Source organism: Citrus sinensis, chromosome 9 (genome assembly GCF_022201045.2).
Source record: "Citrus sinensis cultivar Valencia sweet orange chromosome 9, DVS_A1.0, whole genome shotgun sequence".
Lineage (NCBI taxonomy): Eukaryota > Viridiplantae > Streptophyta > Magnoliopsida > Sapindales > Rutaceae > Citrus > Citrus sinensis.
Genome location: NC_068564.1, coordinates 30,072,401 through 30,096,803, shown reverse-complemented (window position 1 = coordinate 30,096,803; position 24,403 = coordinate 30,072,401). Strand labels below are relative to the sequence as shown.

The 24,403-nt window shown below is 33.9% G+C and overlaps 4 protein-coding genes across 5 annotated transcripts; 3 read left to right on the top strand and 1 right to left on the bottom strand.

The window, feature by feature from the left end:
* Window positions 1-1,868: 1,868 nt before the first annotated feature.
* Window positions 1,869-5,029, top strand: PME4 (putative thermostable pectinesterase; the record flags this gene model as incomplete). Its single annotated transcript, NM_001288917.1, is given in 2 exon segments — window positions 1,869-3,066; window positions 4,338-5,029. Coding segments are annotated over 2 exon segments (1,890 nt in total), but the record flags the coding sequence as incomplete, so codon positions are not given.
* A 301-nt stretch (window positions 5,030-5,330) lies between these two features.
* On the bottom strand, window positions 5,331-8,111 carry LOC102608802 (alpha-aminoadipic semialdehyde synthase-like). 2 transcript variants are annotated; one of them, XM_052434505.1, is made up of 10 exons: window positions 7,692-8,111; window positions 7,504-7,590; window positions 7,286-7,418; window positions 7,022-7,149; window positions 6,823-6,909; window positions 6,604-6,726; window positions 6,442-6,517; window positions 6,142-6,313; window positions 5,903-5,999; window positions 5,331-5,761 (listed from the first exon to the last, which is right to left on the bottom strand). In XM_052434505.1, exons 1-10 carry the CDS (start codon window positions 7,938-7,940, stop codon window positions 5,597-5,599), a joined length of 1,317 nt encoding a protein of 438 aa, XP_052290465.1. In that variant the 5' UTR covers window positions 7,941-8,111; the 3' UTR covers window positions 5,331-5,596. The 2 variants fall into 2 exon arrangements, with proteins under 2 accessions (XP_052290465.1, XP_006474554.1); XM_006474491.3 differs by having other exon boundaries at window positions 6,823-6,905; window positions 6,976-7,149; window positions 7,692-8,110.
* A 9,885-nt stretch (window positions 8,112-17,996) lies between these two features.
* Window positions 17,997-21,241, top strand: LOC102609095 (pectinesterase/pectinesterase inhibitor PPE8B-like). The gene is made up of 3 exons (XM_006474492.4): window positions 17,997-18,413; window positions 18,599-19,174; window positions 20,294-21,241. Exons 1-3 carry the CDS (start codon window positions 18,110-18,112, stop codon window positions 20,989-20,991), a joined length of 1,578 nt encoding a protein of 525 aa, XP_006474555.1. The 5' UTR covers window positions 17,997-18,109; the 3' UTR covers window positions 20,992-21,241.
* A 652-nt stretch (window positions 21,242-21,893) lies between these two features.
* On the top strand, window positions 21,894-22,784 carry LOC107176460 (cell wall / vacuolar inhibitor of fructosidase 2). Its single transcript, XM_015528979.3, has one exon. The coding sequence runs from the start codon at window positions 22,182-22,184 to the stop codon at window positions 22,719-22,721; it is 540 nt and encodes a 179-aa protein (XP_015384465.1). The 5' UTR covers window positions 21,894-22,181; the 3' UTR covers window positions 22,722-22,784.
* Window positions 22,785-24,403: the final 1,619 nt, after the last annotated feature.

The following is a 24,403-nucleotide window of genomic DNA, read 5'->3' as shown; positions in this document are numbered from 1 at the left end:
GAATACAAGGACTCGTGTGAAATTCGCCAGAAGAAAAAAGACAAAAAACGTAAGTTACGCTTAACGTAACTTAGAGGCACCCGTTTGTTTATGGTATGATTAATTTAATATGACGATGTTGCTTGTTCGACTGCATCATCCATCAATAATACGCAATCATCAATTATTGAATTACTTACTGAATGTAATGATAAACGAAAGTATGGAATAACTAAAAATGAATTTACGAAGATATAATACAATCAAGAGTAATGTTACATTACACTATACATACGGTGTATTTCACATACCATGAAATTTTACTTGTTGTTCATTGATAGGCAGTACAGTATTATTACATTGATTATGGAAAATAAAATCAAATCATTCTATAAATACATAGGAAATGTAGATTTGTAACAGACTATTCGAGATACAAATTATATATCTCAATTATACGAAATATAACATTATCTTATGGTAAAAACATAAGATTTTGTGAAATTTTGTTCATTTATATATATATATATATATATATAGAGAGAGAGAGAGAGAGAGAGAGAGAGATAAAAAGAAAAAAAATTCTATGGGACTGATTTGGAAAAAAAAATTTCAAATTATGCTCCATAGATCTGCAAACAACACTTTAAGTTTTCAATTTTTCTAATTAGATCTTAGATTATAATAGATTTGTTAATTGTTAAAAAAATAATAGTAATAATTAATTATTTATTCTACTATGGCTAATCTAGCTGTACATTTTGTTACAAATATTTATTTGTTTTGCGTTTTAACCAATCGGATCATCAGAAAATGAGTTACTATGTAGCCCCAATTTTTGTCTTCCGAAACCCTCAGTATGAATGAAATTTTGGTCTGGATCTGTATTTATAAGCCCACTAGTGTCTTGTTAATTCCCCAGCCCACGTTATGTTCAACTGAATGTGGACTCCGAGCAGTTCGGATGGCGTTTACATCTGTTGACTTTGATTTTATTTTTTGTTATTTTCCTAAGATGTAGTTTCTATAAATCTGGTCCATTGCATTTTAATTAGGGAGTTGTTTTGATTATCAAGCGTACACAACTTTTGAAAGAACGGGATTCGAAGGGTCGTTTAATTGAGAATTTGAAATAACCATAAAAATGAAAATAAAAGCAATTGTGTGTTTTATTTTATCTCTCCATGGTCACGGGTAGGGTTGGCAATGGGATGGGATGGGATGATATTTACCAATTCCAGTCCCATCCTTAATATACAAATGGGATGAAAAAATATCTCAATCCCGTCCTTATATTTTTTTTGGGACAAAAATATGTCCCAATTCCGTCCCAAAAGAGATGGGATCCTACGGGATCCCATCCCAATTGAAAAAATTTCCATTCTTAATCGGTAATGAGACAGAATGGGACAGAATTTGTCAATCCTACTCCCGTCCCGCATATGTAATTGGGATAAAAAAATGTCTCAATCCCGTCCCTAAATTTTTTTATGAGACAAAAATATGTCACAATCTCGTCCCAAATGAGATGGAATCCCGCAGAATCCCGTCCCAAATGGGATGGGATCCCGCAGGATCCCATCCCATCGGGAAAAATTGACATCCCTAATCACGGGCCTCATTGATAGAGTATCTCGTAATGAATGAAGATGCGGAGCTTGGTCCGTCGGCTATTCATATGCAATAAATGATCGCATGTGCTGCCTCTACAAATGTTAAAACAAGATTGTAAACCATAAAAATGTTGATCTCTTACACTTAACCCAAAAAAAGAAAAAGAAACAAATTTGGAGTCAATCGCTTTTATTACCGTGTAGGCCAGGCGTGTATAAATTTTTCCCTTTCGTTTATGCATTTATTTCATTTTTATTTTGATATCCATGGACCATTATGCTCGGTACCTATCCACTCTACTTCATAAAGGCCCCACTGCAACTGCATTACAATCATACGTGTTCAAGCGACTCGGTCAGTCCTCCTCTTACTCTATATACATGCTCCATCCATGTTTCAACTTAATCACACGAAACCAAGCCTTATCAACAAAAATCTTTACCACAATGGCACAACCCAGAAAGCTTTTCTTGGCTCTCTTTGCATTAGTCCTCGTAGTCACTGCCGTTGTCACTATAATAGCCACCAGAAAGAACAACTCTAGCAACACAAATGATGAGCACATTGCGGCTCATGCTCATGCTTACGCTCACCCAGTTATCAGATCTTCCTGCAGTGCCACATTGTACCCAGAGCTATGCTTCTCAGCACTCTCCGCAGCTCCAGCTGCTGCAGTGTCAAAAGTGAACAGCCCAAAAGATGTGATACGACTGTCGCTCAACCTCACCATCACTGCAGTTCAACACAACTACTTCGCCATCAAGAAACTCATCACCACTCGCAAGAGCACGCTCACGAAGCGTGAGAAGACTTCACTACACGACTGTCTCGAAATGGTCGATGAAACTCTCGACGAGCTTTACAAAACTGAACATGAGCTTCAGGGTTATCCTGCAGCAGCTAATAACAAGTCGATAGCTGAACAAGCTGATGAGTTAAAGATCCTTGTGAGTGCTGCAATGACTAATCAAGAAACTTGCCTTGATGGGTTCTCCCACGAGCGCGCTGATAAAAAGATCCGTGAAGAATTAATGGAGGGTCAAATGCACGTGTTTCACATGTGCAGCAATGCCTTGGCAATGATCAAGAACATGACTGATGGTGATATAGGCAAAGACATTGTTGATCATTACTCTAAAGCCCGGCGTCTTGATGATGAAACGAAATGGCCTGAGTGGTTATCAGCTGGGGACAGGAGGCTGCTGCAGGCGACAACGGTGGTACCTGATGTTACCGTGGCGGCTGATGGAAGCGGTAACTACCTGACTGTGGCCGCGGCGGTGGCGGCTGCACCGGAGGGGAGTAGTCGGAGGTACATTATAAGGATTAAAGCTGGGGAGTACAGAGAAAATGTGGAGGTGCCGAAGAAGAAAATTAATCTTATGTTTATTGGAGATGGGAGGAGTACTACAATAATCACCGGTAGCAGGAATGTGGTTGATGGCAGTACTACATTCAACTCTGCAACTGTTGGTAAGCCGAGTTAATTTATTCATCACATACTAACCATAGATTAATCAGAATATTAATTGTGTGATAATGTCGTTTATACTATTCATTCTCAGCATTATTCGCAAAATATCCGAATCTGCATTTGAATTTATCTTCGTCAAATTAAAAGTTATGTTTGTACGAAAGTTAATTTAAAATCAAGTTAAGACAGTAATTTCGCGAGCAGCTCGTGAAGCTCACCAGAACCATTGGACTTTTGTCCTTTTTGACTCATTTGATTTTTGTACCCAATAAAAAAATATATTTGTTCCTTCCCTGGTATCATTCACTTAATTTTGATACTTAACGGGTAGGTGGTGGCTGTAATGAGGATTGAGGGGTCGTATAGCAATGTAGTACCTGTTCTTGCCCAAGATATTATTGTGTTTAATTTCTTTGATTCCAGCTACCAGCTGCTTGATAGTAAAACAAAATAGGAAAGGCAGGCAAAACTCATGTCCATGCTCGTGTAATTCATTTTTCTGGAGCTTCCTGAATAAAGCCAGCTGTATATAGGTCAACGACGACAAGTCAAACTGGTAGATACGGGACCTGCTATTATTACGTATTCATATTTTTAGATTAGCTTGGTAGTTCGTAATCTCTCAAAAATAAAAAATAAAAAAGCTTGGTAGTTCGTAAAAATGTTTGCCTGATAGTTTAGATCAGGAAAAGTCATGGGAAATTTATAAAAATAATCTAAAATTTGTGGGTATTTGAAATTGATTCTTTTAAGTTTTTTTTATCATAATTAGTCAAGTACAATTTTTTAAAAAAAAACCAAATAGCCCCTCATCATATTCAACAAATTACTAAACTAATGTCACTCTCAAATCTCACCATCTCATCAAATCACCAAGTTTCATCATTCTCAACAACTGATCAAATTCATCAAAAAGAAAAAAACAATGTAGTAATGCATAATTGAAGATAGAATAACAAATTAGAGAGTAATAAGTTAATGTTAGTATATATTTTTACACAATTCATGTCAAAAAAGCAGAAATTGGTTGCATTTCCACTCTCGATATTGTGGCATAACAGAAATGTTCGCATGATTTTTTTTTTTTTACTTTGATAAGATGTTTGTATGAAATTGAAAACACTAATTATATTTTTATTTTTATTATTTTGTATTTTGTATTTTAATTAAATTTAATACTATTAGTGATATTAGTTTATACAAGAAACCACATGCACAAGCGCCTTTAGCAAGTTTGATAATAAAACAAATATTTATAATTTTATTGCAGCTGTGGTAGGGGACGGATTCTTGGCCAGAGACATAACATTTCAAAACACGGCGGGACCGTCAAAACATCAAGCCGTGGCACTGAGAGTAGGATCAGATTTATCAGCATTCTATAGGTGTGACATGCTAGCATACCAAGACACTCTCTATGTACACTCACTTCGCCAATTTTATACCAGCTGCATTATAGCAGGCACAGTGGACTTCATTTTCGGAAATGCAGCAGCTGTGTTGCAAAACTGTGACATCCATGCTCGCCGCCCCAATCCAAACCAAAGGAACATGGTCACGGCACAAGGCCGCGACGACCCGAATCAGAACACAGGCATAGTGATACAAAAATGCAGGATTGGTGCAACATCAGATTTACTTGCTGTAAAGGGCAGCTTTGAGACATATTTAGGCAGGCCATGGAAGCGGTACTCGAGGACTGTTGTGATGCAATCTGATATAAGTGATGTTATTAACCCAGCTGGGTGGTATGAATGGAGTGGGAATTTTGCATTGGACACATTGTTTTATGCAGAGTATCAAAACACAGGTGCTGGTGCTGACACATCGAATAGGGTGAAATGGAGCACATTCAAGGTGATTACTAATGCAGCTGAGGCTCAAACTTATACAGCTGCGAATTTTATTGCAGGGAGTACTTGGCTTGGCTCCACTGGGTTTCCTTTCTCTCTTGGTCTGTGAATTTGTCATACATAGGCCATAGCTAAGCTCAGCTGCCTATAAATGTCCTAGCTAGCAATAAATAACACTTGCTCCGCTAGATGTTTGATGATTTTATTTGTGTGAGTCTGCTCAAGTTTGATGATTTTATTTGTGTGAGTCTGCTCAAGTTTGATGTAAGAGATTTATCGCAGCAGGGAATTATGGATGATGATTGCATGCGTTGCTCCCTAAAATTAAAGTACTACTGCTGATTTGAGCTTACATCTCCCTGTTTGGTCAAATCTCAACCCATGCACATCATTTCGTCAATACAGCAAGCTGTAGAAAATTTTAATAATGGATTGCTGTTTGGTCTAGATATTTATTGAATTCAGAAGTTGTCATATCGTTATCAGAGTCACTTGATTTGCTTATCGATTCCTCTACAAAATTAAATAAATAAAACAAACTGACAGTAACTTGAAGATGAAGGACCTTACGAACTCATATTAAGACCAGACTTTGAAGGACCTTATGACACACAGTCCAGACTGCTTAACCATTTTCTTTCTCGAGTGTGCGGGATGATCGATCAGAAATTTACTTCTAACCGGAATTCCGCATAGTTAGAATATATTCATATAAGGATGTCAGCGCTCCTCCATGAGCTATGCAAGCTCTTCTTAGATTTCCAGGTAATTTTGCAATGTCGGCAACTGAAGCCAAACTGCCAATGAATTGGGACAGGAGTCCTCCAAAATGTTGGGATGCCTTTACACAAGAAAATGGCACGTTAAATATGATGTTGAACATTTGTAAATACATTGATCTGAGATTGAATGTTTTTTAAAAAACTGCATAGAACAAAATAATTATACATTTTCACAAAAGCATGTGAAGTATATATATCACCTCTTTTGGAAATTCTGTTGGAAGATTGTCAACAACTGAACATATTATACCATCCCCCTCCATGTCATGATGATATGAATCATTTTTGGGATCATATCTGGAAACAGAGGTTGACTTGGATTATAAATCAAATATTTTGATACACTAGCAATAGCGCCTTCAGAGTTGTAAAATGAAGGAAAACTATGAATTTAATATGGGGAATTATAGAGAATGACACGAGTCTGCCGTCATTATACCTGAAGAAAGGTGAGTCGATTGTTGTAGTTTGGTTGAGAATCTCAATGGAGCCTTCCATATCACAAGTTAAATCAGAGATTCCAACTAGTGGACATCCCTTTTGTGCTAGATCTCGAAGCTGCTGGGTGCTCAACAACCGAGGAAATTGTTTCTCCCAGTAAATGCAATTGACTGCCGCAGAAACATGAAAAGGCTCAATGATGGAAGAGCATCAACTGATAATCTAATACGGCAGCTGAAAAAACTAACGTGGCATATTACTTGCCAATAATATAATTTCGAAGGAAAAATATACTTACTGATAGCAGATGCATATGGGGCTATTTTCTCGTGAAAGATGGGATTATACTGTTCCGGATGCTCATAATAATCATTCTGGAAAGAAAAAAAATTATGATCTCATAGATAAAAAATAACTGTACATGACTGCATTGCAAAATCCAGAAAAGAAAAATCACTACTTTGTCGAATGCTCTTGAAGAATCTTTGGGTTCAACCATGTTTTCACTGGTTACTACACATCCGTAAACTTGGAAGACTCTTTTTGTTGAACTTGAACATGTTGATTGAGAGGAATCCCCGGCCTGATGCAAATTAAGAGAATAACCTCAATGAGATTGGTGCCAAAATCATATATGGCTAGCTGCATGCATTATGATGCTCGAAGCAAGCATATATACCTTCTCAAACAGTTCTGGAAGTCTGCTTGGATCAACAAAAGTATGCGGAAGAAGCTTAAATATCTCTTGTGCAGCAATAGAAGCTGAGGAAAAGAAAAAAGGAACAAAAATTTAAAAACAAAGTTATATTAAACAAGTTAGTTGAAGCATTACCGTGTCCAGAACCAGTGAAAACAAAGACTAGAGGACAGATTCCTGATGGTAGTCCCTCAGTTGCAATCTCTTCACCCACAGAAATTATCGCAGCTTTGGCAGCAGCAAGTGAAGGGTACATGTAAGCTGCCCCCAGAGTGAGGAAAGGCGTCGAGTATCCAAGATTCAGATACCCTGAAGATCAACAACAAAGGGACATAAAAATAACCTTAATTGGCAGCAATTTTAGTTATTGTCACAACTTACAACTCACAAGTGGGGATTCCATCAATGCAAAATTATAAAAAGGACTACTGGGGAGAGAGCATACGCTGGCCTAATCCTTTCAACAAGTCAATTATGGCAGCTCTACCAGCAAACTTTCCAAAAGCAATCAACCTTCTCTTCCCTTGGTTTCCCTCAACAAGCTCATAATCAAACAGCGAAACCCTTTGAGCTAGAATCTACACATAAACATTACAGAATGACCATCATGAACTCATTGTCGTCGGTCAAGATGTAGTGAGTTAAATTAACCTTCCATTTCACCTTATCTAACAAAGCCATGTTTTCAGGCTGAGCCTTGTGAGTATGGGAAAAAAACGCATAAGCTCTATCCGGAAGAATCATCTCCAGCTGCACCAAAAACAAAACAATCACACCTCTAAGCTTGTCGGCTACAATATTGTTTAAACAAAAGTCCTGCAGAGCTATTATGATTAAGTTGTATCAAGCACTTTCGGTTTCTTGATGCCTAATATAAGGCCACATTCGGATAAGTCACTTGTGATTTCACATCCAGCTTCCTCATACTGTGCATCATTGAATACACGCTTTGTTGATGGCTGCACCAGTATGCGGGCAACTCCAGATTTTTGTCTGCCGGCGAGTAGAAGTCGACTACAATGTGATGGAGTTAGAGGTGCCCTTCTTTCCCACTTATTCGAAGTCTCAGCCAATATCCCAACAACTCCATTACCAAGCATGGCTTAGCTTGATTAATTGCTTCACTGTTACCAATTGATGAAAGAGCTGACAAATTAAAAGAGCGCACTTTCTATTTCTGGGTTGTTGTGTTGTGTTATGAAATATTTGTATAACTGATGAAATTGATATGACTGCCGGACCCCTGTTGACCGCCCAGTTGCCTGGTACTTGTGCATTTTTATGTGTGTAAAAGATATGTATGAGTGGGGCAAGTGTTGGGGCGGCAAAAAAGTCCGGGCCGGCTCAGTCCGGACTTTAAAAAAAAATTCAGACAAGGCCCATTATTTTTTTTTAAAAAATAATTTTATAAATTAAAAAGTAATTTAAAAATAAATAAATAAATAAATTTTTAACTTATAAATCAATTATGATTCAAAAAAATTAAAATTATAATATTAAATTTTTTATTTTGTGTCAATTAATTAAGAGAGCGTTTGAATTAAAAAATTCAGTATTAAAAAAATTAAAGTTATAAATTTTTATTTACTTTATTTATTATTTTAATTTGAAATATTCATTTTCTTTAATTTATCTATAATTATAATAATTTATTGATAATTAATTTATTTTTAATTTATAATAATTTAATAAATTTAAAATAAATAAATAAAGTCTAAATTCGGCCCGAATCCGGCCCAACCCACATGTTTAACTGACAGTGGGTCTAAATTTGAGCTTGAAAAAGCCCGATCCAAACCTGTTGTTTGCCATCGCAAGTGGCTACCTTAGCATGATCTCGTTGGATAACAACTGGCCGCTACACTACAAACGTCCAATAGATCCGAAAACCTTATTTTACTAAATGCGGTATGTTTCAATAGATTCCACAAACTGATTTTGTGACTTGTGAGGAGGCTGGCACTGTTGGGACCTGAGGTGTAAATAGAAATATAGTCTGAGAATTGAACCTTTTTTTTTTTAATTTAATCACAATCATGCCATATCAGAACTAATTATAATCCCTACTTAGAATGAAACTTTTAATTTATTTTTAAAAGTGAAAAAAAAGAGAGGTAAATTAAGATTTACAATAATTTAAAAATATTTTCAAAATATTATTTTACGAAGAATGATTAGAATATAATTTTAAAAAATTTGATAATAAAAAAAAGTTAATAAAGGATATTAATTAATCAGGGGTGATTTGGAGATGAATTGAAAATAAATTTTGGGATGCGAAAGTCTTTAAGTAGTGTCCCAAAATATATATATTTTTTTTTTGCCTGGCACTTGTTTGTATGCAAACTGTGTAAATATAGTGTTACTCTCTTACTAAACATGAAATAATAGTATTACTCTTTTACTAAACTTGAAATAAGGATCAATAATATTATTGATAATGTTATAACACAACTCATATCTCAAAGTCTAAACTAGGTTGAATAGATAATTGTAAATATTTTTTTCTCCACAATATATAGAGCAAATTAGAAGCCCTACCTATGTATGTATATATACAAAGTGAGGATTCAGTCAATAATTCTTGATCATATTCAAGTCAGGCATAAGTTAAAAAAAAAAAAGAATTTCAATATAGTATAGTGCAAAATATATTATATTAAAATATATTTTTTTATCTTTTATCTCATCTATGACTTTAAATATAGTCAGAGATTTTTAATTGAAAAATTATTTCATATATATATATATATATATGAAGTGATTTAACACCCAAGTAATCTTAATTTTTTAAAACAAATCCAGCGTTTTAAATAAAATTATCCTCTTAATTATATAAATAAAATTAGGACTCGCCTATCGTGCAACAGTGGCACCATGCCACTGCTTTTGTCTTTTATGTGTAAAATTTCATGAAGCCCTTTCACTTATTTTTATTTGAACTTTGCTTCAAAAATATTAAGTTCATTTCTCCCAAACCCGTGAATCCTTCAACGGCCGATCAACGGCAAATCGGCTCCTCCGGTGGCTGTGGTTGGTCAGAAAAGACATAGAGAATTGTGGAGAACAAAACTCAAGTGGTGGCATCACCGGAAACTGGAGAAACAACGGCGAATTGAAGCGGGGATTCAGTGACTTTTCACGGCTTCGATCGGCAGCTTTCCGAATGCTTTACGGCGACAAGGATGACATGGAGATGACCGGCATCGCACGAGCTTCCGATCGGTACCAACCTTGGCCGGTGGAGTTGCCGGAAACGGAAACAAAATCCGGGTCGGGTTCGCGGGTCGGGTTGACCCGGTTATTTTTGTGACAAGGATGACGTGGAGATGATCGGCGTCGCACGATCTTTCGATCGGTACCAACCTTGGCCGGTGGCGTGGACGGAAATGGAAACGAAATTCGGGTCGGGTTCGCCGGTATTTGTGATAAAAAGAGGGGTATTGTGATAAAAGTGTAATATAGAAGAAAAATGTATAAATAACAAATAGTATAAGGTGCTAATTATAATGTTTATATGGATGCAATAGAAATTAATTTAATATTTATGAGGTAAAGTTTAAATAAAAATGAATGAAAGGGGTTCAATGAAAATTTACAACACAGTTGGCACAAAAGACAAAACCAGTGGTACGGGTACCACGGTGGTACCGTAGTTGGATCCATAAAATTAATGTTCTTGGTATAGTCGATTGGGCTGGGCTTCGGTTATGGCCCAAAAATAAACATGGCCCCAAGAATTTCAGACTGGTCAGTTAAGTAGTATTGGCTAGGTTATTATTGATGATGTATGACTAAAATTACCGTTTTAATTTTTTTTAATTGACTTCCAAATACAGGCATTTTTGCAGCAATATCATAATATCCCAAGTGATCTCACTAGTTGAAACATGGAGTTTCCTAGTTAACTTTTAGATTAGGGTTCTCTTTTGATCTAATTATGTCATGAGTAAATAATTCAATTGTTAACTAGTTGTTAATAAATAAAAAAATAAAAAAAATTAAATATTACCCATATATTACCAGCAAAAGACACGTAATAAAAAATTTTTAAAAATTCAATAAAACTCATATTAAGAGAATATCGTATTCCTAACTTCTAACGGCAATCCGGATTTTATCGAAATGGATGAGGACTAGACAATTAATTAATGGAGGCTGGCAGGCTGCCTCGATATGAGACTCATCTTTGATGTGCCCACTGCGGCAATGCTCACCTCGCACTTTCGTTAGGCATGCAAACGAGCCCATAACACACGCAAGTATCATTCTTAATTAAAGACTTAGTTGATTAGATGGGCATGCAAGCTCATAATTCGGTATCCATCATTTGCATATCTACAGAAGTAATTAATTTGCAGCATGCAGTAGCTGATGAAATAATGAAGAGCGATCAAGAGCAATACATATTTTTTGAAAATCGGTTATCATACTACTCTTGAAAAGATTTGATTCACAATTGATGAATATTTTCATCGAACCGCTCGCTTGAACATAACTTCGTAATCTTGCTCACAACTGTATTCTTGATATATGCACATGACAACTTGTTGGGAAATGTTTGAGATATATATATATAACCCAATATTGACCACACGATTTCAAACTATCTAATTTATGGGTATTTTGCTACCGAACTTATTAATGTACTAAATCGACCAACTAACTCAATTAATCATGTGATCTATGCAATAATCCTACATCTATTTTGACAACAAATTTCTCATTTTTAAGCAATCAATTTGAAGTTGAAGCATGTCATATAAATCCTAAATAAATAAATAAATAGTAAAATGCATTTGTAGTTAAGAATCTTCACAAATTATTAATGCAATGAAACTTGGAGAGCATTTACACAATGACTTTGTAAGACTATAGAACTCTACAACGTGGTACCCCTCTCGTACGTAAATATATTGGTGGAATTAATACTGATATAGACCTTCGCTAAAGTTGGATTCCATGTTAGATCCACTTTGGTGTGTCCACTGCCCTCCTCTCAATGCTAGAACCGAGTCTTTATCAACTTCAAGGGAACCGAAAGTTCTCTTCAACTTTTTTCCCTTCATTATTTGGACACATATATTAATATTCAAATGTATTGAATGCATCCACAATGGTCAATTAAACGAATGAGAAGCATGCTTGGAATTTTGACGTAGACTCTCCATCAATAATTTTCGAGTTGATTTGATTTTTGAACGTCCGTTTTCGTAACGGATGGGATATTTCCAACCCACTATTCTTGTAAATCTATCTCACTTCTAGAAAATAATTATAATGAGTTCACAATATTTTTTAAAAATATAAAATAATAAAAGTTTTATACAGTTAATCTATTAAATTCTTCTATTAATTTTTTCCTTAGGTTCTTTAACAATCTTTAATAATAAATTTTAATATAATTTTTATTTCACTGTTTTATAATTATGATATAAAAAGACAAAATTACCCTCATAAGACATGAGTTATTATATCTAATTATTTAGGTACTAAATTTTCTGACTTATAATCTAATATTTTTAAATGAAACCTAATTATTTTTTCGCCACCCTTACGTGTAAATGACATAAACTTGACAACCTAATAATTTACATGAGAATTGTGCCATAAAGACACTATGTTAGTTTAATTAAAAAATAATAATCATACTAATAAAGTAGTATTAGAAACAATGAGTTAGGTACAAATTAGAAAAATATCGAAGTTAAAGTAAATTCTTGATAATTTTATTTTATAGGGGTAAAATAGTCAATTTAAAATTATGTAAAAGCAATCTTTGTAATCAAATATATTAAAAAAATATGAGTCACAAAAAAGTGAATTAAGATAGATTTAATTAATTAATTCTCCCAAGCTCTTCTAGAATTAAAAATTTTAAAAATAATGTGCAACTTTTATAATTATTTTTTTAAAAATGGAGTGGATTCACAAAAAATGTGGGGTGGAGATATCATCACTCTTTCGTAAAAATATTTGCATGTGAAAACTATCAAAATCTTCTTATTGTTTTGATAAATTAATTGTTTAACCTTAACAATACGGCCGGAAACATTCATCAACACCTTGACTATTTGAAAAAAAATAAAATTGTTAACCTTTAACTTTTTTTTTAATCTTTTATGGGTAAATGCCTATTTAGTCCCTATATTTTAATATTAGTGTCCATATAGTCCTTATACTTTTAAAAATGTCTCAAAACATCCATGCCATTAAAGTATTGATACTCATACCGTTACTTTTTATTTCTTTTGACTTGCTTTTACAATATTACCCTTTTATAATAATTTTTTTGTTTGGACATTAATAAAAAATAATAATTAAATTACCAATTTAACCCTAGAAAATTAAAAAAATTATATTAATTTTTTTGTAAGCTGCAAACTTGGTAGTTTGTATACAATTTTTGACAATTAAAATTTAATATAACTTTTTTTTATTTTTAGGGTTAAATTGATAATTTAATTATTTTCTTTTTTATTAATGTCCAAACAAAAATATTATTATAAAAGGGTAATATTGTAAAAGTAAGCCAAAAAAAAAAAGTAACGGTAGGGGTATTAATAATTGAATGGTAGAGATGTTTCGAGGCATTTTTAAAAATACAGGGACTAAATGGATACTAATCTTAAAATACAAGGACTAAATGAGCTTTTACCCATCTTTTATTACTCTAGCTTTCATGTAGTATGTTAAAACCCATCACTGATCAATAAAAATTTCTTGGGGTAGAATAATAAAAGCCACAAAAAGTTGAATGTTAATAGTTTCTTTAATTTGGAGGAGAGTTTTAGTGATGAGTGTTGAAATATGGGAGAAGAAATGATTAATTTCGACAAATAACAAGAGCATTTGATTATTTTTATCATATTTTAAACTTTTAAGAGTAATGATATCTCTACCCGTAGTTTTTGTAAACCCATCCCATTTTTAAAAATAATTATAAAATTACATAATATTTTTATAAAAATTTAAATAAAGAAGAATTTTGAAGAATTAATTAATTAAACCTATCTTGATTTACTTTTTTGTAACTTAGACTTTTTTATTAAATTTGATTACAAAGATTGCTTTGGCATAAGTTTACATTGATTATTTTATCCTTATAAGGTAAAACTACTAAGAATTTACTTTAACTTCAATAGTGTTCTAATTTTATACCAAACTCATTGTTTCTAATACTACTTTATTAGTATGATATTAAAGTTGAACTAAAGTAACATAGGGTCTTTATGGCACAATATTCATGCACATTATTGGCTATCAAATTTATGTCTTTTACATGCAAGGATGGTGAAAATAATAATTAGATTTCATTTATAAAATATTAGATTGTATATCACAAAATTAAATACCTAAATTATTAGATACAATAGCCCATGTTTATTGGGGCAATTTGATCGTTTTATATCATAATAACATATACTAAAACAAAACTTATAGTAAAGTTTGTGATCAGATATGGTAAAAAAGCTTAAGAAAAAAATTAATAAAAAGATTTAAATGATTGACTGTACATAACTTTTATTGATTTGTATTTCTTAAAAATATTGTGAACTTACCGTAATTATTTTCTAAAGGTCGGGTGAATTTACAAAAACAGTGGATAGAAATATTCCCACCCTATAAATGTTTTTTGGATTTTATTTTATTTTTTTTAAATCACCCCAAACGAGATAAAATGACATAGGTGGATGATTAAAAAAACAAGGTAAAGACACACTGTTTGGACATATGTTTTGTTAGTTTTAATATGAATCATGCATGGACAACTCAAGCCTAACTGGTACCACTATGGTGTTAAAAAGTGCTCGACCTAAAAGTTTAGGTAGTTAGGTAAAAATTCACAATACAATCTTTAACGAATAATAATATGAAAAATAATTATAATTTAACCAAACATTTTTATAGTACACATATAACACAAAAACTTTAAAATCTCAAAAAAAAAAAAATTCAAGTCAAAAGAGGAACGTAAAACTCAAATATTCTTCACAGATTGAGCTAGCTAGTTGCCTAAAAGAGTCGATGACAACTCGCATGAAAGTAAAGTGCAAGCACATTTTTAGAACTTTTTTGACAAAACAAAAGTGAGGAGATGACACATTGTCCCACAACAAGATTTTGCGAGAGTGCTTTAGTTACCTCATGAAATTAAAGTAGAATGATTGGAGGAAGGTTAATTATATATGCAAATAATATCAAAAATGTGAATGACAGACAACCCATGCACATGAAATATATATGGAATATGCTCACGCTAATTGGACGTATAACTGTGCACAAATGATGTGGTTTACTGAAGTCCTCTATTCCTTTCATTATTGTCGTGGCATTAAATGAAAATGACACGCACCATAGTTCTTATCATGCACTAGCAATAAAAGGTAAAGAAAATGTGCAAATGATCAAGTCTAATTAGTAACTGCGTGACTCTTTGTATGTAAGGACGGTCTAATTATAATTATACACGTATTTAATATATATATATATATATATATATATATATATTAGAAATGTTTCAGTCCATAATTTTAAAGTGCGGAAAAGTACGGTAAAATTTTAAAACCGCATGATTTTAAAGATTTAAAACTGTAAACCTTTAAAATCGTACGGTTTTAAAATTTTCCAAACTTTCCCGCACTTTAAAATCATTGACCAAAACACTACTTATATATATATATATACACACACAACCTAACACGAATTCAAGTATCATATTTATGCTAGCTAGAGACCATCATATATGAATAATCCACATGCAATGTCAAATCATCTTAATTTGTATAATTTAACTAGTAGTGGATTCGAGTCAACATTATACATCTTACTATATAATACATAACATAACAACAACGTGATGATGCATGGACCGCTAACATAACAACAAAATATAAGATGTAACAAAGTGGACGCAGATTAGATATACATTACTATGGGGCAAAATTAAGACCGCGTTCTTTGAATTTTTAATTTTATTATATTTTTGATTTTCTTAATGAAGAAGAGTGATAGAGCAAGAGCAGGCTGTAAAACGCGGTTTCGGCTCCCCCACATTAAAAGCCAGTATGTCTTTAGCTTTAAATGCTTTTGAAAAAGATCCCTTGATGCTTCCATATTTTTCCCATACGCAACATACATCCTTCCTCAGCAACATTATCGGAATCAGTATCTTTCCACAGCTGTTGAACAAGGATGCTTCCTATTTTTTATTCCTTCCTTTTTGGGGGTTTTTTTCTTTTTCTTTTAATTGTATGATTGAATAGTGAAGTGGAACATATGCTCGCCTTTTTATTTTTAATTTTTCAATGGATTTGAATATTCTGAAACTTACATTACATATTTGTTTTCTAAATATATGAATGATTTTTAATGCTAATTTACGTAAATTTTTGTGCAACTACCATTTGTATATATTGATGTGATAATAATGTTGGTGCGAGATAGTTCAGTTGATTGAAAAAACTTTTAATTTTATTTTTTGAAATTTTTGGTTTCAAATCCCACTCACATCGTAGATAAAAAAAATTAGTTAGCATGACACTTCTCAATAAATTCATATATCAACGAGGAAATGCCATATCATTGTCACATTTTTCAGGAATAAAAGGAAATTAAAAATACGAGACATGCACCGACATTCATATCTGATATAGATAGCACATCAATTTTGGCTTTTAACAATGAGTAAAAATTCAACAAAATTGACTTACTTGTATTAAGCCAAAAATGTGATAAATTCCATGTTGAATCATAAAACAAATGGTCCTGATTGACTAAATTAATTAAGTTCAATCACATTCATCTAATATTAATTTAAAAATAAATACACTATGTCTTCAATGATTTGTCTAAGTCAGTCAAATGACACTTTTTGAATAATATTATATATATATATATATATTAAGTAAGGTGACATTTATCTATTGAATAATGAGATTGATTAATTTACAATTTTTTACATTTATGAAAATATGTCATCGAATAAATAAATAACACATAAGGATTTAAATGAATTTTTTTAATAAGAAATGAAAAACTTAGAATAACTAGTTTTTAAGTGTAGGAGTGAGTACTTATGTCAAAATCTATGGATGTGCTTGGACCAATTTCTATCATTACAATAGTCTTCAATAGCGTCTTAAAAAAATATAGATTCTGCCGTGTGTAGGTATAGTGAAAACAATTTCCTTTACAAAATTGTCTTATTTTGGGGATTCAGCATATAGCTAGAGTAATTCAACAGTTTATTATTTAAAATATTAATATATTGAGTAGGGTTGAAATACAAAATTATGCTGCAAAAAGTGAGTAGAGGGTGTCGTTTTTGTCATATTGTTTTGGCTATAAACTCATATATTGATTTTAATTTGTTATTGTTTTTTGGCTTATTAGGAATTCTAAGTTGTGGATATTTCATGGCTAAACCTAATGCAGTACTCTCTCCACTCTATCTAATTAACCGCTTCATGGAAATATAGAATCAAGATCCTTTTTGAAAGAATTAGTAGTGGGTCAAGTACGAGTAGCATTAGATTTTGGGAATTTATTTTTCCCCAATTTCTACCTCCACATTTATCAAAGTAATATTAACAAATCTTTATCTTCCCAACATCAATGCATAACGTTTGTGGCAAATGCCAATGATTACTCAGGCCAATAAACTTTACTGTCGCAGAAAGCAAACCAAGATAGTGCAAGTTTTTTCATCACATTCACAAACAATGTGCTGAAATCTAGGAGAAAGAAATTAGAATCTGTTAAAACTTCACTAAAATTGAAGTTACCACACTTGGCCTTAGAAAATAAAACAGCAAAAGCAACACACATGCATGGCCCCTTCCTTCTTTCACGACTCCATGCTCAAAACCAGACATAAAAACATGAAGTGGGGTCCTCACAAGTAAAAAGTGGGCTTCGAATCCAGACCAAAAAAAAAAAAAAAGTAGATTAAATCGTCGTCGTCGTAAAAGAAAAGTAGATTAAATCATATATATCTGGATTTTAACAAGTGGCATAATAGAATTCTCCAAGCACATTGATTACCGCCGACACGTAGTAAAATGGACCCATATGAGAAAACTTAATGACACTGATGATAAAACTGAAATTAAAAATTAAAAATTAAAAATTGGATTGATGATGATCGCCCCTTCTTAAATTCCTTCACCTGCCGAGCTAACTCCTCCCCCTCAACTCCTGCCCTTAAATATACGTCCCCTTCGCTGAATCACTGTCTTTCCATTCACAGTCTCATACATCATTAAAGATGCTGAATTTTTGCAAGCTCTTCATTTTTATTTTCTTGGTCAGTGCGGTTTCTTTGAGCAGCAGCAGCAATGCGGGCTCGGAATATTCGCAGGCCGAGTGCTTGAAAGTGCCAGCCTCCTCTTTCATGAGCTCTTTGAAGACCACCGTTGATGCCATTCAACAGGTGGTTCCTGTTATTTCTAACTTTGCTAATTTGTTTGGTGATTTTCGTCTCACAAATGCTATATCAGACTGTCTTGATCTCCTTGATTTCTCTGCTGATGAGCTCAGCTGGTCCATCTCTGCTTCCCAAAATCCCAATGGTAAGCCCTTGGTAAAACCCCAAATCTTAATTCTCATAATAATGCATGAGATATTGTTGCATTCCCAACAGTCACATTCACTGCATTAATTAATTTTTGCATTTTGTTTTGCTCACATTGAGATACAGGGGACTCTGTTTTAAATGCCAATTGACTAGTTTATACACATTCTTTTTTAACAACAGGAAGGCATAACGGCAGTGGAGATCTAAGTTCAGACTTGAGAACTTGGTTAAGTGCTGCACTGATTAATCAGGAGACATGCATTGATGGGTTTGATGGCACCAATAGCATTGTCAAAGGTGTGGTATCAGGTAGCCTTAACCAAATTTCTTCGTCGGTTCAAGAACTTCTAACAATGGTGCATCCTTCCCCCAGCCAATGGTCCAATGAGGGTAGCAGCAGCAACAGCGGTGGCAAAGGTCGGGGCGGAGGGGGAAAATCAAGCGGCCAATTTCCACATTGGTTTAAGCGTGAAGATCGGAAATTGTTGCTAGTAAATGGGGTGCAAGCTGATGTTGTGGTAGCAGCAGATGGTACAGGGAACTTTACTAAGATAATGGATGCCGTGTTGGCAGCAGAGGATTATAGTATGAAAAGATTCGTGATTTACATCAAGAGGGGTGTGTATAAAGAGAATGTTGAAATTAAGAAAAAGAAATGGAACCTCATGATGGTGGGAGATGGCATTGATGCTACAATCATATCTGGTAATCGGAACTTTATGGACGGCTGGACCACTTTCAGGTCAGCCACTTTTGGTAAGTCTATCTGCAAATTGAGCAACTTTTTTTTTTTTTTGCCCCCTCGCAAATCCAAATTATACAAATCTCGTTTACAAAACTTTGTAAACAAAGTTGCATAGATGCTTCGGCGTAGCTCAAAACTTAGTGAACTGTAAAGTTTGAGATAGTTTATTGATGATCTTCAAAACTTTAGGCGACATGTAGATTTGTGTACCCTTTTTTCAACTGAGAAAAGGATGTTGGTTTAATTTTTTGCACATGACATGTAACACAAGGACTGGGGCAAGGGACCGGCGGGTAGAGTATAAAGAAAGATTTATATTGTTCAACATTAAAAGAGAAAATATTCTTCAATATTAAGGCACTAGGCATGACACGCTAAAATTGTTTTTCTTGGGACCACATTTTATGTGGAACCATAACTCGTTTGATGGCTCTGTTCCAGTATGGATAATGATACTTATAGATTTTAAGTTGGCCTCGATGGTGGAATGACTTTAATTCTAGGCCTCCAGATTTTTGTTTCACAGGGCTTGTACTTGGTTTTAATACAACCTTCCACCCAACTTCCCTGAAAGCTCAGCATCACAATTACTGTTTCAAATTTCAGACTTTTCTGTTATCAGATTTAATTGATAAAATCTTAGCCAATGTCTTTTGAAGTTGGAGAAATTATATAGTACATTTGAGATATTATGTCAATGATACAATAAATAATTAATATTATAGCATTTGTGCATTTATTTTGAACAACCAACATCTAATCAGTAGTTATATAAAATTCAAATAGATACATTGTATTACTTCTTGTTATTCTATCACCAGTTGAGTTTATGACCAAATTCTTATTGGTGCCAAAAACTAAAGGTGTAGACAAGTTAAAACTGCAGGGCCACCTTGACTTGGCTGCATGCTCTGGGCAAAAAACTAAAGATGTAGACAAGTTTAAACTGTAGGGCCACCTTGACTTGGCTGCATGCCCAATAAATATTGCTGAAAATAGGGAGGCTCTTTTATTGCTTTCGACTACAGGAGGAACAGAGATTTCAATGATTTCACATGGTCTAGGCTAAGAAATATGTTCATATTGTTGTATCTCGAACTGTTAAATAATTTTTTGTTATGAACCTGCAGCTGTCAGTGGAAGAGGGTTCATTGCGAGAGACATTACATTTGAGAACACAGCAGGCCCAGAGAAACACCAAGCAGTAGCACTTCGATCTGACTCCGACCTCTCGGTGTACTTCCGATGTGCAATAAAGGGCTACCAAGACTCTCTCTACACACACACCATGCGCCAATTTTTCCGTGAATGCAAAATCAGCGGCACAGTAGATTTCATCTTTGGTGATGCAACTGCAATGTTCCAAAACTGCCAGATCCTAGCTAAAAAAGGCCTAGATAATCAAAAGAACACCATCACGGCACACGGGCGCAAGGACCCAAATGAGCCAACAGGCTTCTCCATACAATTCTGCAACATCACAGCTGACTCAGACCTGCTACCTTTTGTAAACTCAACAGAAACATACCTTGGGAGGCCATGGAAGCTGTTTTCAAGAACCGTTTTCATGCAGTCATACATGAGCAATGTTATCAGACCAAAGGGCTGGCTGGAATGGAACAACGATTTTGCATTAGACACATTGTATTATGGTGAGTACAAGAACTATGGGCCTGGGGGTGGGCTGGCTACCAGGATTACATGGCCGGGCTATCATATCTTGAACAATGCAGTTCAGGCCAATAATTTTACTGTGGCTCAATTTCTTGAAGGAAATTTGTGGCTGCCATCAACTGGGGTTAAATACACGGCAGGTTTGCAGGTGTAAGCAGAAAAAATTTAATAATATTTTCGTATAAATAAGTTTTTTTTCTGCGAAATTAGTGAATATATATATGTATATTTTTTCAATTCCCTCTCACGTTTGGTAGGAAATTGTGGGCTCTTTTGAACACCACATTAAATTCATATTGAGAGGCAATTTGAGTTGTGTATTTAGAGATTGATTTATGTCTAGAAAAAAAAATGTATTGACTACACATTTTCAGTAATGAAGTGATTATTGATTCTACTGCTTATTCTATCGGCTTCTACTTGTTACAAATTGCTCCAAAATAAAATGAAGTTCAATTTTAAAACAATAATAGTATAATACACGCATGTCTCTTCAACTTAATTGCTTTATCTTGCTGGCTTTGAGTCTTTGACTTGGCACACTGCTATCAAAAAATAATGCAGTACAAATATATAATGAATGATCCTCACTTATTCGGTGGAACCACTAACCAGAAACCATCACCAAAAAGTGTAATTACAATGTAGAGCAGTAGAGGCATGAGAAGAGAAGAATGCTAGCAGTGGCAGCAGCTTTGTAACGAACAGTGCAGTACCAGCTAACACGTGTGCAGCTGAGACGCCTCTTTCTCTCAGAACGAAACGATAAACTTTACAAACTTTACTCCATTCGTCAGATAAAATAATAAATAGCCAGGTAGGGTTTATTTCTCCAGAAATTTGTTTTAACTGTATACGCATCAGTGTCAAATACATTCATATTCATGATTCATGTGGGCGATGTGTTTATGCCATGAGAGAAACTAATTTGAATAGACGTGAATGTCACGCCACCCCAAACGAAATAAGTTAAAGGAGAAATTAAAGAAAAGAATGTACCACCGGCATTGGGGCCTGATGTATATTTTCCGTATTTTTCTCAATTTATTGTGGGCTGAATCAAAGCTGATTGTGTGCGGCGCAGGGTAGCCCGACCAACTTAACGTACTCAAAAGGTAACGATTTCAAACGCGAATGAGAGCATGCAAAAGAGTAACGTCACCTAGAAGGTGATGATAGCCATTAAATTGCAAATCTGTACATGGGAACTCTTAACTTAAACTAGCTAATAGCAATAAATAACTCATTTTTGAAACATCATAAAACACTCTTTTATTAGCTCCCTTCTCAAATATCATCAACAAACAAGTAGCTCCTTGGAAAAAAGAAAAAAAGAAAAAAAAAATGGCCTGTTTGCAATTCTGTGCCTCCTTTATTATCCTTTTGTCCACAATTCCAGCAATTTCCCCTTCAAGTGTGAACGTATCCGAAAACGACATCGAAGATCTGTGCAAAAATACCATCGATGCTCAATTTTGCGTCAAAGTACTAAAATCGGATCCCAGAACTCCCAAAGCAGATTTTGAAGGCCTCACTCAAATCTCGATCGACTTATCGCGTTCATTCGTACTAGAAACTTCAGCCATGTTAGCTTCGCTGGCCAAAAACGACACACAGAGCGCACTGATGAAGAGTAGGTACTCTGCATGTTTAATGCAGTACGGACGTTCCTTGAACGACATGGAATATGCCAACGAGTGCTTGAAAATTAAATATCTTAGAGGCATTTACATGGCCATATTGAGCTCAAAGGTTGCAGCTGGGGCATGTACTCGCGAATTCGAAACACCTCCGGCCGATAAATCAGGCCTTATTGAACGTAATCGTAAACTTCGGATTTATGGGCAGATAATTGTTCTGGCATCAGTTCTTATGCCAAGCTGAGGTAGAGCGATTTAAATCCAAAAATAAGTAATATTTTTCTTCGTATTTTAAATTAAACTTTATGGTTTGTGGGTATGCATCATGCACCATGTACCGCTCAAATTTTCTCATTACATAGAGCTTTCTCAAGTTAAATTTACGTCAGTAATTGATAGTTAACAAATAAAGATATGAACGTCATGACTAAATTATAATAAGATATTATAAAAGACTTGTAACAAAATATATTTAATAGTTAAAAATCTCGAATAATAATTGAATAGTAAATATCTATGTATACGTGTACAATGATTCTTGTATTCAGAATTGATAGAGTATACACTCGTTTACACAGTGAAATTATTCTGCCAGCCTCCATCACCATTTCATTTTTGTACAACACTAAATACTCTCAGGACTGACAGTGTTCAGTAGGTGACAAAAAATTTAACACTCTTAATTCTTGATTAAAGAGTTCTTTGTTTGGATTATAATCACAGTAGTGCTTTTGGTCCTTCTGTTATTTAAATCAAAAGAATAATTAATTGTACAATTACGCGTGGTCGGGTAAAGAAGACGGATATACGTGGATAAAGCAAGTGTGCAAATAAATGTAGAAAGAATCTGAACATGTGAGAATTTGGCAGTTGCCAGGACAAAAGATGCAGCGCAAAACGACTTTGTCTCGTGAATTTTCAGAAGAAGGGTCAAGTTGCTACTGAGAGATTTTAAAATTACTCACTCTTTGGTTTTATTTGATTTTGCGTTATTGAAAAAAAGGAAGGAAAAAGTGAAAGTTATCCATTAGCTGCAACTTGCAAATTGACGCCAAAAAAATAATAACAATAATAATAATAGTAATAAAGTTACTTGGAGGGGGAAAAAATTTATTTACAACTATTTTCTCAAAGAACAATTCTACACGTCGCAAAAAATATTTTTCAAAATACATTGAAATGAGATTATCATATTCATTATGGGAATGATCTAGGACGAAATTTTTATTTGGACGTGAGTTTGGCCCTCAATGTATTTGTATTTATGATTTATATATTGATTTTAAGGTTTCGTTGACCCATCATGTTTCCTTCTCGCTTGGCACTCTAGATTCACATACACGGCTTCACCTCGTGGCTGATTGAATAATGCTTCATACATAGATACGACAACTTGTATGTATTTCCACAGCAATCTTTATAATCTGTCAGTGACATTCAAACAATAATTCAAAGCAAGCTGGAGATCATTCATGTGATCTTAATTTTAAGTAATTGAATATCAGCAAAGACTCGTTTTCTGATTTGGGATTGATGATTTTTCGATATGGAATTTGAATGTATGTTGTCAGATCTTGGAAAATCCTTTAGTTTATTAATTGAATTAGAGTTCATCCTAAAACATGTAAAGAAATGTGTTGCAATTTAATTAAGGATTATTTATCAGCATTATCAATTAAAAAAGAAACTTATTATTTATTCGCATCACCAGTTCTCATGAATCATGATGTTAATTTTCAATTGGCACTCTAGAAGAATTTTGGTTTTTAAACACAAGAAATTAAGTTGAAGAAATAAAACTATTTTTATGATTGCATGTAGCAATATTCTTTTGACTTTTATACACAGATGTTTGATTTTCCTACTACAATCTTTATACTTTAGTCTTCGGCATTCCCTCGAATAATTTACTTTAACAAGAAGTGA